The sequence below is a fragment of the Ranitomeya imitator genome, chromosome 5, assembly GCF_032444005.1.
Source record: "Ranitomeya imitator isolate aRanImi1 chromosome 5, aRanImi1.pri, whole genome shotgun sequence".
Lineage (NCBI taxonomy): Eukaryota > Metazoa > Chordata > Amphibia > Anura > Dendrobatidae > Ranitomeya > Ranitomeya imitator.
Window position 1 is genome coordinate 93,155,700 of NC_091286.1, and position 16,292 is coordinate 93,171,991.

A 16,292-nucleotide genomic window follows, 5' to 3' on the forward strand; every position below is an offset into this window, starting at 1 on the left:
ACAATACGCATGAGCAAAACAAGGCACACACAAGTACAGAAAGAGAGAGGACCCTGCCCACGAGGGCTCACAGTCTACAGGAGAGGGTAGAGCTGGTGGTGTGGCGGTTCAGCAGACTAAGGATCACTGCAGGTTGTAGGCTTGTCGGAAGAGGTGGGTCTTCAGGTTCTTTTTGAAGGTTTCCGTGGTAGGTGAGTCTGATGTGCTGGGGTAGAGAGTTCCAGAGTATGGGGGAGGCACTGGAGAAGTCTTGCATGCGGTTGTGGGAAGAGGAGATAAGAGGGGAGTAGAGAAACATCTTGAGAGGATCGAAGGTTGCGTGTGGGTAAGTACTGGGAGACCATGTCACAGATGTATGGAGGAGACAGGTTGTGGATGGCTTTGTATGTCATTGTGAGGGTTTTGAACTGGAGCCTCTAGACAATAGGAGGCCAGTGAAGGGCTTGGCAGACAGGAGAGGCTGGGGAATAACAGTGAGTCAGGTGGATTAGTCGGGCAGCAGAGTGTAGGATGGATTGGAGTGGTGCCAGGGTCCTAGAGGGAGGCCAGAGAGAGTAGGAGGTTGCACTATATATACCAAATACCTCCTACTAGTCATCTGGGAGGAGCCGTTGTAAAAACAAATACCTTCTACTAGTCATCTGGGCGGAGAAGTTAAGATTATAATTATGCCCATTGTGGCGTGAGCGACACGCCAAACAGGTCCAACTTCACAGAACTCTTACTGAAGCACAGCCCATGCTGTCGGGTCCCACTTCATAGACATGTGCACTAGATGTTTATTGCCTTTGCAGCATCGGGCCATAGGCAGTTCAGCAGTGATTCAGCGATTTTGTATCCTCTTCTAGACATGAATTAAACCACAATAGTCACTATCAATTTACTTCAAAGAGTGGTCAATGTGATAGTGGTAGAGGCGAAGTGAAGCAAAACCATCTGACTGGTGACTTTTAAAGAGAACCTGTCACCATAAAAATACAGCCAACCTACAGGCACCAATTAATCGAGTAGGAGGATCTGAGATGATTGATATACAGTTTTGAGAGAAAAGATTCAGTATAACCTGTGTTTTAATCATTTTAAGCTCGGCTCTTTCTGGGATTTTCGGTCCTATCAGTGACGGACAGCAATCTCAAATAGAATACTGTCAGTGACTGTTAGGCCCCGCTCACTGGTCCAAAAATCCCAGAAAGAGCAGAGCTAAAAATGATAACAGGTTATAGTGAATCTTCGCACAAAACTATATACTAATCCACCCAGCTCCTCCTGCTCTATAGCATCCTGCCTGCAGGTTTGACTGAATTTTCATGGGGACAGGTTGCCTTTAGGTAAGCAACTGGATAAACTAATTCTCAGTTCAAAAGGAAGTCATTAATACTTTTAGTGAATATTACTTACCAGGATCAAACCTATAATGCAGCAAGCCTTCATACGTTGGTTTAAAAGTCATCCACCAAAATAAACATTATTAATAAACTGCGGTTATTTGTACCTCTCGAGCATTGGTCTTGTAGAGCTCATGTATGAAGTCGTTTAGGAGATGATTTTTCCCAACAAACAGATGATCACCGCCAAGACTATTTCTTCTTTCTAAAATAAAGAGAAGGGAGAGAACACTGCTTAGCGCAAACCGTTCCTTTTTCTGAGTATCTTCAACAGCCGCCATTAAGTTCATTAACGTATAATCCAAACACAAGCTAATTCATTCCTGCCAATGATTTCAGCTTTCATAAAGCAATTTAGAAACTTAATTACACAGCTAAAATTCCCACTTTTTCCTAATTGTTTGGTGGTTGTGGTTTTAACAGATACTCGTAAAAAAGCTTTCCTGTGAAAACAGATCATTTAAGTCACACAAGAAACCTGCAAATGAGAGTTTAATTAACAAGTTTTAATGCAAGGTGGCTCTATTCTACTTTGTACCCGCTAAGGCTCCATTTTTGCATCAAGGATCATTCAATTTACTGCAATTAAATCATCTATGAAGCAAAAGGTCACAGATTTGTTTAAAGGCAATCAATAGCAGACATCCATTATATCTTGTTCATTTGCAGCCCGGCAGAGCATAAACGACAAGTACGCTAATGCAAAAAACCTTCGTGATTACACAGACAACACTGACGAATATCATAATCTTACTTTCATCAGGAGTGAGGTCAGGGTAAACCTCTTCCAAAGCAGCTCTTAGGCGCCGCTCATCAACAAATGGCAACAGAGCAACACCTGAAGGGGAAAGGAAGCAATCAATTAACTAAAGAAGGAACAGAGAATCGCAAGACGACTAATGAGCCTGAAACAATACCGGCCAACTTCACAAAGTCTCAGGATGGCGAGGAGTCAACTTTTATTCTATCAAGTTTAGATTTATTTACTTTACCTACTTATATAACACCATTAATGCCACAGCACTTTACAGACATCATCACTGTCCCCATTGGGGCTCACAATTAGTAAGTTGAGCAAATTTGTTTGGGTCCCTGCTTATTCGGCAAGCTATAGCGCTTACCGAATAAGCTGCAGAGGGAACCCGGATACCTGGATCACTCCGGATGATGAGCTCCGCAGCTGCATGTGTCGCAGCTGTATGACAGTCATTGCACATGCATGCAGATCCTTTTTGTTGGGCTCTCCATGTATGGGTCGTGCCTGTCACACAGCCGTGACAAATGCAACTGCGGAGCTCAACAACTGGTCATCCGGAGCGATCCAGGTATCCGGGTTCCCTCCGCAGCTTATTCGGTAAGCGCTATAGCTTGCCAAATAAGCAGGGACAAATTCGCTCAACTCTACTCACAATCTAGACTCTTTATCTGTATGTCTTTGGAGTGTGGGTGGAAACCAGAGAACCTGAAGGAAACCTACGCGAACATGGGGAGAACATACAAACTCCTTGCAGATGTGTTCGCTGCAAGACTAGTGCTAACCACTGTGCCACCGTGCTGCCCAAAATGCAGTCCAGTTTTCAAGATCACATTTAGCATGTATTCTCTCAGAGTTTGTTATTATTATTATTATTGGAGTAGAATTTTTTTTTTTATTATTTACAATTCTCTAAGAAAAATGGCATTCCTAGAACATGCTACGTCTTAAGAGTAAATTCAAAAATACTATTCCAAGGGGAGATGCAACTGCATGGTGGACTGTATGGAAAGTGTAAAAGGCCCTATTACTGAGTGTGGTATGCGTGCAAATGCTTCTCTCCATATCAAGCCGAAGACTGGGTGGGCAAGTAATACTAAGGGGTACACTTGAAAACAATCTCTAGCAAAAAGTGAATAAAAACGAACAAGGGAACAGAAATTACAGTCATGTGTTTTTTTTTCTCCAGACACCTAACATAATACCGCAAAGATGATGACTATAAGGGGAATCCACAGATCAAAGGATCACAGGTGCACTGCCTATATATAAATCATATATCTAAAGAAAAATATACATAACTAAATAATTTCTATAGTGTGCTGCAAAAATGCATAGAAACAGCATAGCCACAAGGAGAAAAATAGCCTATGCACAAATAAGCGCACACCTAAATATATGCATAGGCTATTTTTCTCCTTGTGGCTATAAGGGGAATCCATCAGAAGATTATTTAATCAGAGAGCAGAATAATATAAGGACAAAGACCCCGATTCCAGAGAGGTGTCACTTTGGCTGTGTATTGTAGTTTCAATACAATCAGTGTTTTATCAGCAGGAGATCACTGTGGGACTAGTTGTCCTGTGCCACGCAGTCCAGCTGTGTATAACCCCGCCTTCACCACTGATTGGCAGCTTGCTGACAATGCTGTGTGTACACAGGAAGCTGCCAATCAGGGGTGTGGGCGGGGTTATACAGAGCGCACATTCTGACCAATGCTGGATCTACAGCAGAGAAAACACAGATTCAAGCAAAACTGCATAATACTGTAAGTGACATCACTGGAATCAGGATTTCTGCCCCTACATCATGGTGTGCTCAGATTTTATAGCAAAAACCTGACAGATTCCCCTTAAGGGAAAATACAAATACATTGCTTTTATATAGCATTGGAATTAAAAAGCCACCTATTGGCTCTTTATAGTCCCGAATCTGGATATCTTTGACATGTAAAAACTCCCTTTTCCTCTATCTAACCTTGCATGGTCTAGTCGCTGGTGGTATATGAATATAAGGCTCATACATATACACATTAGGCCTCATTCAGAGATCTGTTTTTACATTTGTATTATATCCGTGTTTTTCACGTATAGAATAGATGCCTATTATAATCTATGGAACTGTCCACATGGCTGTTTTTTTATGGTCTAGGCGTAAAGAAAAAAAACCCATCAAGGAGCCACGTACATTTGTGAGTCGCAGATCAAAATTACCCACACAAATCTAAGGGTCCAGGACTGTGAGAAATCACTGACAGCATGCATTGTCATTGTGTACTGCTATTTCTAACACTGCAATGGGTATTGTAAGCTTTACAATTTTTTTCCCCCATGAGGAAATCACTAATATCTAATGGTAAAAACAGACACTGACCAAACACTGTAGAAAATCCGATGCAAAACACTGATGAAGATTGGATTTCTTTTGTTGTTTAAGGGAATCAGTCACCACATTTGACCTATCTAAACTATTAATATGGGCATACAGGCTATAGACTGCTGGGGAGAGTGATGCCTGTATGTCTCATAGCAGATGTCTTGTTGTGGAGAAAACATCTTTTATCACTTACCGTAATATAAATGACCTCATACAGGCTCTGAGGCGGATGGTGCCTGGAGGAAAACTCTGCCTCCAGAGCTTACTGTACATGGAGAGTTACCAGTGTGAGGCGTGATGGTGGCTCTGCCATCCTGATCTCACTGACATCTGCAGGTTCCTCTCAGCTTCAGCTTCCATCTCACAGGCAGACAGGGCAGCAATATTGTTGCAAAACAGCAGTTCAGAGAGAAGCAAAAATTGTTTGCAAGAAGACAAAGTTCAGTTTTACTGCTCTGTGTTGGTTACTTGTCTCACACTGGTAACTCCCCCTTCTTGTAAAATAATCTCTGGGGTCAGAGTTCTCTTCCAGACAACATCCTCCCCATAGCCTGGAAGATGTAATTTATATAAAGTGATAACACATGATTTATCCACAAGGCATCTCATATGAGACATACAGGTATGACTTTTCAGCAGTCTATAGCCTCTATACCCATATTAATAGTTTAGATATGTCACATGTGGTGACAGATTCCTTTTAACTGCAGGAAAAATTATTGACATCTGAATGAGGCCTTTAGTAGCGGTCAGTCAAAATACACAGTAGAGCTCGACAGAGCTTGTGCGTTCTCTGAAGGTGCCGCTTCCAGACTTTTGACTGCAGCTTATGTCTTACAGAACAAAACAATCAATTGTTGGAAAGACAAAGTGCCAGATCATTCTTTCTACTGCCATCGGTCGGGGAGAGCCAGGAGGCCCCCATACTTATTAGACTGGATGGATTGTTGGACGATCCCTCCGACTTTAAAAGTGTAACTGTTGTTTAAAGTTTTATTCCATAAATCAACAGTACACAAAAATGTATTCTGTAAATTCGAATGTTACATTACAGAGATGGAATATTATCAGTAGCAACTGCCTTCTCCTATGTGTACAGGAGGGGTATGGGGTAGGAGGAGGGGTATGGGGTAGGAGGAGTTCTTCCTTTAGCCCCTGCCTTGCCAAACACTACATGGAATCCCAGAAGCACCAACTGTTATCTATCCCAGTAAGGTAACAGTGTCTTGCCTGAATACAGATTTTATCTGAGAATTTTGAGAATGATCAGTCCTGATGTAGAAAGAATCAAGAAAACTCAGCACTTCTGGACTTCTGGTGGTGCACAAGTAGGATAACTAAATCCACCAGCTGCGATGTAGAAATACTGGGCACTCATATAGGTGTATTCAAGAACTTATTTATTGAAGAAATTCCAGAAAATTAAGAGATATTTCGGTCAATACCTGACCTTCATCAGTCATCTGGACAGAGGAGATCTGTGTGGAAGCACGGTGTGAAAGTCTGAAGTGTCAACTGCTCAGGTATTACCGTAACCAAAACGTCTCAATTTTCTGGAATTTCTTCATTCAATAAATAAGTTCTTGAATACACCTCGCTGATGTAGAAAGCACAAAACCAAAAAAATCCATGTGCATCTTTTTACGAAAATCTGCACATAAAACTCAGAAGACCCACAAGAGATGAACACATTGTAGATTTGAAACACTGCGCAAATATACAAGAAAAAAAAAAGCACAGTGGGCATATTTCTAAATATCCCATCCACTTTGCTCAAACTATAAATGTTATTTTTAGCGCAGCGAAAATACACAGCGTCAAATACCAAAAACTCATTGTGGAAACTTAACCTTAGAATCCTTGAGTTGCCCCATTACTCCTTGTATAGATACATGAAGGACATGCAGTCAGATTGTAAGAACAGAAAAATGGCGGAGTTACTTGTCTAACCAGGTTTTCTCCGCTGTGCGATATATACCAGAATGGCAAGCCAGGGGGATTCGGTATGCCTGTCAGATTTTAGAGTGGCGGGAGTTGAAATCCTTTTCCCAGCTACAGTCGGAGTATGGTCTTGGGATATCTGGGGGATTCCAATATGCACAAGTACGGCATGCGTTTGTGGCTCAGAATGAAGGGGATTGTTTACAAATTCAAAGTGACTTAGGGTACCGTCACACAGTGCAATTTTCATCGCTACGACGGTACGATCCGTGACGCTCCAGCGTCGTAACAATATCGCTCCAGCGTCGTAAACTGCTGTCACACTTTGCAATCTACGACGCTGGAGCGATAATTTCATGACGTATGTGCGATGTAGAAGCCGTTGGTTACTATGCGCACATCGTATACGATATATGTTACACCATGCAATCATGCCGCCACAGCGGGATACTAGACGACGAAAGAAAGTTTCAAACGATCTGCTACGACGTACGATTCTCAGCGGGGTCCCTGATCGCAGGAACGTGTCAGACATTGCGATCTCGTAACTATATCGCTCGAACGTCACGAATCGTGCCGTCGTAGCGATCAAAATTGCACTGTGTGACGGTACCCTTAGTATTGGACTACATCTGTGGAGTGGGGATGACGAGGGGTGTTATCTCTGTATAAGGATTTACTCCATACTCACTTATTGGGATATCCGATGGGCACAAGGGCTAAATGGGAAAGGGAGCTGGGCCGTTTGGAGGATGAAACGTGGGAGTCTGTACTAGAATGGATGCCGAAACTATCACTAAATGAGCCATATAGACTATCCCAGCTTTATATTGTACACAGAGTGTATAGATCCCCGGATGTCCTGTATAGAGCTGGGTTGAGATCTGACTCGGAATGACCTAGATGTCGGAATGATAGTGCTGGAATGTTTCATATGTTGTGGACGTGTCCGAGATTGACTGCTTTTTGGTTGGTGATTGTAAGTCGGATAGAAGGGGCTTACAGATGTGTGATTCCAAGAGAACCTTTGGTGTGCGTGTTGGGGTATGTGGAAGAGATAACTGTGGATAACAAGCTGAAAATAGCAATCGCTAGACTACTATACATGGCTCGGAAGGTCATAGCCAGAAATTGGATCAAAGAGGAGCCTCCCTTGAGGGGAGAATTTATTAAATATGTGAAGCAGGTCATTACCCTGGAAAAGGATGTTTATCAGAAAAGAGGGAAGATGGTCCTGTATGATAAATTGTGTCTGGAACTAGGTTAGGGGAAGTTAAGGGAAGCAAGGCCTGAGGAGGGGTCGCCTATATACCAATGGTTTATATGTTCAAAATAAAAGTCAGTGTATACAGATAAACAGATAATGTACATCATACTACAAGACATGTTAAGAGAAAAGTGTGAGCGGTCTAAAAAAGGGAAAGGAGGGGGAGGGGTGGGAAAGGAGGGGGAGGGGTGGGAAAGGAGGGGGAGGGGTGGGAAAGGAGGGGGAGGGGTGGGAAAGGAGGGGGAGGGGTGGGAAAGGAGGGGGAGGGGTGGGAAAGGAGGGGGAGGGGTGGGAAAGGAGGGGGTCAAGAGTGGCGAAAATGAAAATTTATGTCTTAATGTGAAATGTTTTATTTGAATTTTATACTTAAATATTTGAGTAAAAAAAGAACAGAAAAATGTATGAACTGTCAGCATTCAGTATTGTTCTCAATTACCTTGCCATGCAAACTTCTTCCCATTTAAATCGATAGCAAAGTCATCAGGATAGAAGTCAATTATACTTGATTCCTGGTAACATAAAAATATAATTAGGAACTTGGTGATCTATTTTATAGCCCCCCCTATTAAATAAGAAAACAAAAAAGTTTCATGAACTAATAGGCTTAAGAACTTGGCAACAACTTACTGGATCTGACATAAGTCGTCTCCAGGTGGTAGGTAGGAAGTTCCCACTAGCAGCAGGGAACACTCCCATCAGCTGTTCAAGTGGCTTGAACTAAGAAAAGAACATTAAAAGGTATGGCATTAAGACAATATAGGGCAAGACATTTTCACAAGTCTTTCCTTGGACAAATGTGGGTTAGAAAAGAAATTAAATTAAATAGAAATATAGAGTAAACTTTAAAAAGTGTATTTACCATTTATTTCCCAGACACTTATCAGATTGGTGGTCGCACACCTGGTATGTACAGCAGCCATATTTATACAAGTGTACAAAGTGAAACACCACAGTTTAGTCACACTATTCAGTGGCCGCTCTCGCTTACTGCAGAAAAGTCTATGACTAGCATCTGATCTTCTGTACCTGGCAGTTGTCACTGACACTAACTGTACAGTAGTGTTTCATGCTGTGGAGATGCAAATAGCTGATTGGTGAGGGTAAAATGTACCAGTTCCCATCAGTATGATATTGATGACCCATCTTAAATGATAGGTCCGTAACATCAGTGTAGTGGAATATCTATTTAATTTTAGTAATATACTTCATTATCTTATTTTGTTTTCTTTTTTTAATTGCTCTCCTGCAGTGCTATTTCACATGGCCAGATAATCCTCCTTTAGAAGCTACTTTCAGCTGCTGCTCTGCTCAGATCGGTGCACTATATTCAAACAATGTGTGGGCCTTTCCCTGTGTGTAAGGTTTGGGACAGAGGCTCAGACAGGGAAATTCCCATACACTGACTGTTTGAATATAATGTAGCAATATTGGCTGAGAAGCAACTTCTAAAGGACAAGGATATTGACCATGTGAAACAGCACTGCAACATGGTGTTTGGAAAAGAAGGAAGCAAAATAAAAAGTTAACTTTGCAATGCCAGGAGGATAATAAAAAAAAAAAATTTAGAACACTTTGTAAAAGAGAATCTATTTTAAGCACATTTTATAGTGGAGTAAATGATTACATTATAAAAGCAAAAAGCTATAAACCACTACCAATCTTTAGCAATTTATAAAAGTGATAGGATTAACTGTCAATCACTACTTTGATTTGAGATTTCCTTGTGTAAAGAAAATGTTTCAACCACTTCCTGCAAAGAAACGACTGTGGCAGGGAAAAGAAAACAAAAAAAAAACAAAACAAAACCACCCCACCATACCAAGGGTCGTAATCTTCTATTAATGCTTAGTGGCTGTGAAATACATTGAAGTGCATGGTTCACTAATCCCCCAAGCCTTTTCCTTTTATTCGGTTAAAGAATAAAGACATCATAGAACCAGAGTAAAGAGTCTATCACGAATAAGATGGCTCCGTTCTTATAGGCTTGTCACTGGCCACTGAATGGCCGCCACGTACTAACTACTTTCCTGAAAAGGCAAACTCAAGCCGTACAGTATAGGACATCAAAATGAACGAGACATCACAAATTAAATGACTGTCCACAAGACATACTAAACCTCAGCCTACAGCAGGGTGTCTATTTTAGGGAACTTACTGGCTTGGTGTCCGTTTCAAACTCCTTGAAAAGCTCACAAATATCTTCAAAATCAGAAGCAAAAGGAGCGTAGTGGAAGGGGAAGAACCATTTCCAAGAAGCGCAGCCCTGAGACAAAAAAAACATTTTGTAGAGGTTAAAGACTTTACCAATGCACTTATTAAGTAAATTACAACACATAAACCTGGGGGACACAGGGCAGAAACTGAGAACAAGGATGAACTCTCATCGCCATACAAAAAGAGAAAAAAGAATGGATCTACCTGTGGCAATACATTTCTGTCTCCCAAATCATAACATTATGGACATGAAATTACTTGTGCTAAAAGGTAGCTTCAAATCGCAGAGAGACAGAAGAGTCTGGGAATATAAACGGATGACGACCTTTGACAGTCTTAATGCAGGAATGAATGTGTCGCACGGATTTATGTCTTTTTACATCAACTAAGGAACTTGCCCCTCAGACCATGTGGGGTCATCACAACAGAGACCCTAATCACAGGACAATAAAACAATCCTTATCTAAGAATTGGCCCAATATTTATGGACGTAACTGTTTATCACCCATGGTAATTCTGCTTCATGTCACCTGGCTTATCCATGGTTTTTCCCTTTTTTTTTCTATACTATGTTGTGCATAAATATGTGATTCTTCAGAATTTGTTATAGTTTTTGCCTGATGAAGAGACATATGTAGTCTCGAAAGCTTGCAATTTGTTACCATCTTTTCAGTTAGCCATTAAAAGGTATCAACCACTGAGGACTCTATTCTAAATATTTTTCAACACATAAACCTACAGTTCACCCGTGTGGAGAATGGTTTTCTTGAGTGCAGGTGATTGACAAGCAAGGCCAGATCAATGGTTCTGGGTCATCATCTCCTGCCACTGCAACAGAATCCATTTAATTTTTCCACTCTAATACAAATTTGGAAGTTATCCCCTGTCCCATGAATAGAAGAGAACTTCCCTATCACGGTTGATCTTACCACCCAATCCCAAGAACCGAGGATCACATCTTCTCCATTCATTCTTAAGGGGACCACCGGAGATAGCTCAGCACTTCGGCACTCCCATAAAAAATGAGGGGAGCAGATGTGCGCATATAAGCAACCTGATGATCCATTCACACAGGGCTCAGCAAAGCTACGGTTCTTGGGATGAGCGGGGGGCCAGAAGAAAGTCAGGGTGCATCAGTGAAGCTTTTAACACAGTTATTGCAATAAAAAAAAAAAAATGTTTAGTTCACTGAATCAGCGCAATGCTACTTATGATTAAGACTTCAACCTAGAATGGTTTAAGTTTTGATCAGATTAAAAGAAAAATGCAAACATGCATGGCTATCCAATAAGTATCCGACTGGACGTGGCAGCCACTTCATAAGGTAAAAACATGGGTCTGTTCTTAACATGTATGTCGATATCAGAGGTGAACCCTCCGTCTATCTTGGGAAATCACCATATCCTTACAACCGCCTGCTCATCCACTGAGGTCACTCTTCATTCCTCACAATCAGGCTCGGACTGGCCCACTGGGGAACCGGAGGATCCTCCGGTGGGCCCTGGCACTGACACCTGCTGGCAGGGCCTCCCCCCGCTCCAGGGCCTCCCCCCGCCTTGAATACTCACCCTGCCTGAACGAGCTGTCACGTGACACCGCTCATTAAGATCATGAATATGCGCATATTCATGATCTTAATGAACGGTGTCACATGACCGCTCAAGCAGGAAGAACGTGCTGCGCCGGCGCCTGGAGTTGGGACAGAGCGCGAGGGATGTCGGCACGGCCGTGCAGTGGGACAGGTGAGTATGAGGGATGGGGGGACAGGAGGGGATGAAGGAGGACATAACCCGGCGCGCCGAGCAGGAGCAAGAGCGGGTGCGGAGCCATGCTGGGGGGAATATGACATGAGCCATGCAGGGGGGATTATGAGCCATGCAGGGGGGATTATGAGCCATGCAGGGGGGATTATGAGCCATGCAGGGGGGATTATGAGCCATGCAGGGGGGATTATGAGCCATGCAGGGGGGATTATGAGCCATGCAGGGGGGATTATGAGCCATGCAGGGGGGATTATGAGCCATGCAGGGGGGATTATGAGCCATGCAGGGGGGAATATGAGCCATGCAGGGCAGGGGGAATATGAGCCATGCAGGGCAGGGGGAATATGAGCCATGCAGGGCAGGGGGAATATGAGCCATGCAGGGGGGAATATGAGCCATGCAGGGCAGGGGGAATATGAGCCATGCAGGGCAGGGGGAATATGAGCCATGCAGGGCAGGGGGAATATGAGCCATGCAGGGCAGGGGGAATATGAGCCATGCAGGGCAGGGGGAATATGAGCCATGCAGGGCAGGGGGAATATGAGCCATGCAGGGGGGAATATGAGCCATGCAGGGGGGAATATGAGCCATGCAGGGGGATTATGAGCCATGCAGGGCAGGGGGAATATGAGCCATGCAGGGGGAATATGAGCCATGCAGGGGGGAATATGAGCCATGCAGGGGGATTATGAGCCATGCAGGGCAGGGGGAATATGAGCCATGCAGGGCAGGGGGAATATGAGCCATGCAGGGGGGAATATGAGCCATGCAGGGGGGAATATGAGCCATGCAGGGGGATTATGAGCCATGCAGGGCAGGGGGAATATGAGCCATGCAGGGGGAATATGAGCCATGCAGGGGGGAATATGAGCCATGCAGGGGGGAATATGAGCCATGCAGGGCAGGGGGAATATGAGCCATGCAGGGCAGGGGGAATATGAGCCATGCAGGGGGGAATATGAGCCATGCAGGGGGATTATGAGCCATGCAGGGCAGGGGGAATATGAGCCATGCAGGGGGGAATATGAGCCATGCAGGGGGGAATATGAGCCATGCAGGGGGGAATATGAGCCATGCAGGGGGGAATATGAGCCATGCAGGGGGATTATGAGCCATGCAGGGCAGGGGGAATATGAGCCATGCAGGGCAGGGGGAATATGAGCCATGCAGGGGGGAATATGAGCCATGCAGGGGGATTATGAGCCATGCAGGGCAGGGGGAATATGAGCCATGCAGGGGGGAATATGAGCCATGCAGGGGGGAATATGAGCCATGCAGGGGGGAATATGAGCCATGCAGGGGGGATTATGAGCCATGCAGGGCAGGGGGAATATGAGCCATGCAGGGGGGAATATGAGCCATGCAGGGGGGAATATGAGCCATGCAGGGGGGAATATGAGCCATGCAGGGGGGAATATGAGCCATGCAGGGGGGAATATGAGCCATGCAGGGGGGAATATGAGCCATGCAGGGGGGAATATGAGCCATGCAGGGGGGAATATGAGCCATGCAGGGGGGAATATGAGCCATGCAGGGGGGAATATGAGCCATGCAGGGGGGAATATGAGCCATGCAGGGGGGAATATGAGCCATGCAGGGGGGAATATGAGCCATGCAGGGGGGAATATGAGCCATGCAGGGGGGAATATGAGCCATGCAGGGGGGAATATGAGCCATGCAGGGGGGAATATGAGCCATGCAGGGGGGAATATGAGCCATGCAGGGGGGAATATGAGCCATGCAGGGGGAATATGAGCCATGCAGGGGGGAATATGAGCCATGCAGGGGGGAATATGAGCCATGCAGGGGGGAATATGAGCCATGCAGGGGGGAATATGAGCCATGCAGGGGGGAATATGAGCCATGCAGGGGGGAATATGAGCCATGCAGGGGGGAATATGAGCCATGCAGGGGGGAATATGAGCCATGCAGGGGGGAATATGCGCCATGCAGGGGGGAATATGCGCCATGCAGGGGGAAATATGACATGAGCCATGCAGGGGGGAATATGAGCTAGGGGGGAATATGAGCCATGCAGGGGGGATTATGAGCCATGCAGGGGGGATTATGAGCCATGCAGGGGGGATTATGAGCCATGCATACGGGGGGGGGGGGGGGGGGATATGAGCCATGCATACAGGGGGGGGGGGATATGAGCCATGCATACAGGGGGGGGGGGGGATATGAGCCATGCATACAGGGGCGGACTATGAGCCATTCATACAGGAGCGGAATATGAGCCATGCATACAGGGGGGGGGGGGGGGGATATGAGCCATGCATAGGGGGGGGGGGGGGGGGGGAATATGAGCCATGCATACAGGAGGGGGTAATATGAGCTATGTATATGGGATAGGAGGGAGATGAGCCATGCATACAGGAGGGGGGTCATTATACAGTATGGAGCATCATGTGTGGCCGTTATACAGTATGGAGCATCATGTGTGGCCAATGGACATTATACAGTATGGAGCATCATGTGCGGTCATTATACAGTATGGAGCATCATGTGTGGCCATTATACAGTATGGAGCATCATGTGTGGTGGCCGTTATACAGTATTGAGCATCATGTGCGGTCATTATACAGTATGGAGCACTGCGTGGCCATATTTTTGTTTGCTTATAATTATTGTATATAAAACAGTGTGATCAGCAGTGCTAAATGGCTGCGGTTGGGACGTGGATATGGGTGTGACTAGTTGTGAAATGGGTCTGGTCAGAGGCGTGGCCTAAAATTTGCCGCGGCGCACTACGCACGCCACAAACTTAATACCGCCTTCCTTTCAAAAGTTGGGAGATATGGTACCACATTTGCCAGATCACGGCAAGTGCCGCAAATCCCATAGGGAATGAATGAGGCCGAACGCAGTGTTGCTGTAAGTGATCCGTTACGCGGCCGATGCAGAAAAACTGCCTGATCTGCTGCAAAAGGCGACTTTCACATCAGCGATTCTTGCCAAAGTCACTGCCGATAGTGTCATACTCACCAAAAGGGGAGGCAGCGCTAAAAAAGTGCCTAGGGCAGCAGAAACTCTAAATACGGCCCTGGGGGGCTACATTATATTCTGTGGGGGGACTGCATTATACTCAAGGTACTACATTATATTATGGGGGGCTACATCATACTATATGAGGGGTTACAGTATACTCTATGGGGGGCTGCATTATATTCTGTGGTGGGGCTGCATTATTCTCTCAGGGGACTACATAATATTATGGGGGCTACATCATACTATATGAGGGGGCTACAGTATACTCTATGGGGGGGCTGCATTGTATTCTGTGGTGGAACTGCATTCTCTCAAAGGACTACATTATATTCTGTGGTGGGTGGCATTACACTATATGGGGGGGGGCTGCATTATACCCTATGGGGTGCTACATTATATTCTATGGTGGGGACTGCGTCATACCTGAGAGGGTTGCATTATATTTTGTGGGGTGCTGCATTATATTCTATGAGAGGGGACTGCATTATATTTTATGAGGGGGCTACATTATATTCTGTGAGGGGGCTACCCCAACCCTTGCTACATTATTAAGACGTGAACTACCTTATATTATACCCTGATATTAGCGCTTTTTACCGCACAATTGGTGGTCTTGTATCTATTTCTATGTAGCTACATAGTGGGCCCCAAGAATGATTTTCTCTGGTGGACCCAAGGTGCTCCAGTCCGACGCTGCTCACAATAGTAATAATGGGACATAGTACACAGTTCTTCAATTACGCCCCTTAACCAGTCCATGACAGGGTGATTTTTCATCTTTCCTTACCAGGCACATTTTATGTGCATACTATTCAAAAACCGAAAACACAGCTAAAAAATCAATTGAAATTATGCTCTTTCCATAAACATTACTACTATATATTTGACTTTTTTTTCCTAGAGGTGCGGAGCTAGAAACAGTTAATTGGACAGGCACCAGCTCTTAATTTTGTTTTCTTTAGGTTTTTTCTATTTTTCAACGCATATTTTTTCATTTTGCTCGCGGTGACCCCTCACCCTTAAGGTGGTTCAAACAGGAGGCAATGCGTGGGGCTCAATGGTTCATACAGGAGGCAATGCGCGGGGCTCAATGATTCATACAGGAGGCAATGCGCGGGGCTCAATGGTTCATACAGGAGGCAATGCGCGGGGCTCAATGGTTCATACGGTAGGCAATGCGCGGGGCTCAATGGTTCATACGGTAGGCAATGCGCGGGGCTCAATGGTGCATACGGGAGGCAATGCGCAGGGTGCAATGGTGCATACGGGAGGCAATGTGCAGGGTGCAATGGTGCATACAGGAGGCAATGTGCAGGGTGCAATGGTGCATACAGGAGGCAATGTGCAGGGTGCAATGGTGCATACAGGAGGCAATGTGCAGGGTGCAGTGGTGCATACAGGAGGCAATGTGCAGGGTGCAATGGTGCATACAGGAGGCAATGTGCAGGGTGCAATGGTGCATACAGGAGGCAATATGCAGGGTGCAATGGTGCATACAGGAGGCAATGTGCAAGGTGCAATGGTGCATACAGGAGGCTATGCGCAAGGTTAAATGGTGCATACAGGAGGCTATGCGTGGGGTTCAATGGTGCATACAGGAG

General features: G+C 45.0%; 1 protein-coding gene across 1 annotated transcript in view; it reads right to left on the reverse strand.

The window, feature by feature from the left end:
* The window catches only part of XRN2 (5'-3' exoribonuclease 2), a 117,785-nt gene that overhangs the window by 27,920 nt on the left and 73,573 nt on the right, over window positions 1-16,292 (reverse strand). The window contains exons 18-22 of the mRNA XM_069768927.1: window positions 9,879-9,986; window positions 8,351-8,440; window positions 8,160-8,232; window positions 2,140-2,223; window positions 1,493-1,590 (exon numbers count right to left, since the gene is read on the reverse strand). Of these exons, the coding sequence (XP_069625028.1) occupies window positions 1,493-1,590; window positions 2,140-2,223; window positions 8,160-8,232; window positions 8,351-8,440; window positions 9,879-9,986 (453 nt within the window). The remainder of the gene's footprint in view (window positions 1-1,492; window positions 1,591-2,139; window positions 2,224-8,159; window positions 8,233-8,350; window positions 8,441-9,878; window positions 9,987-16,292) is intronic.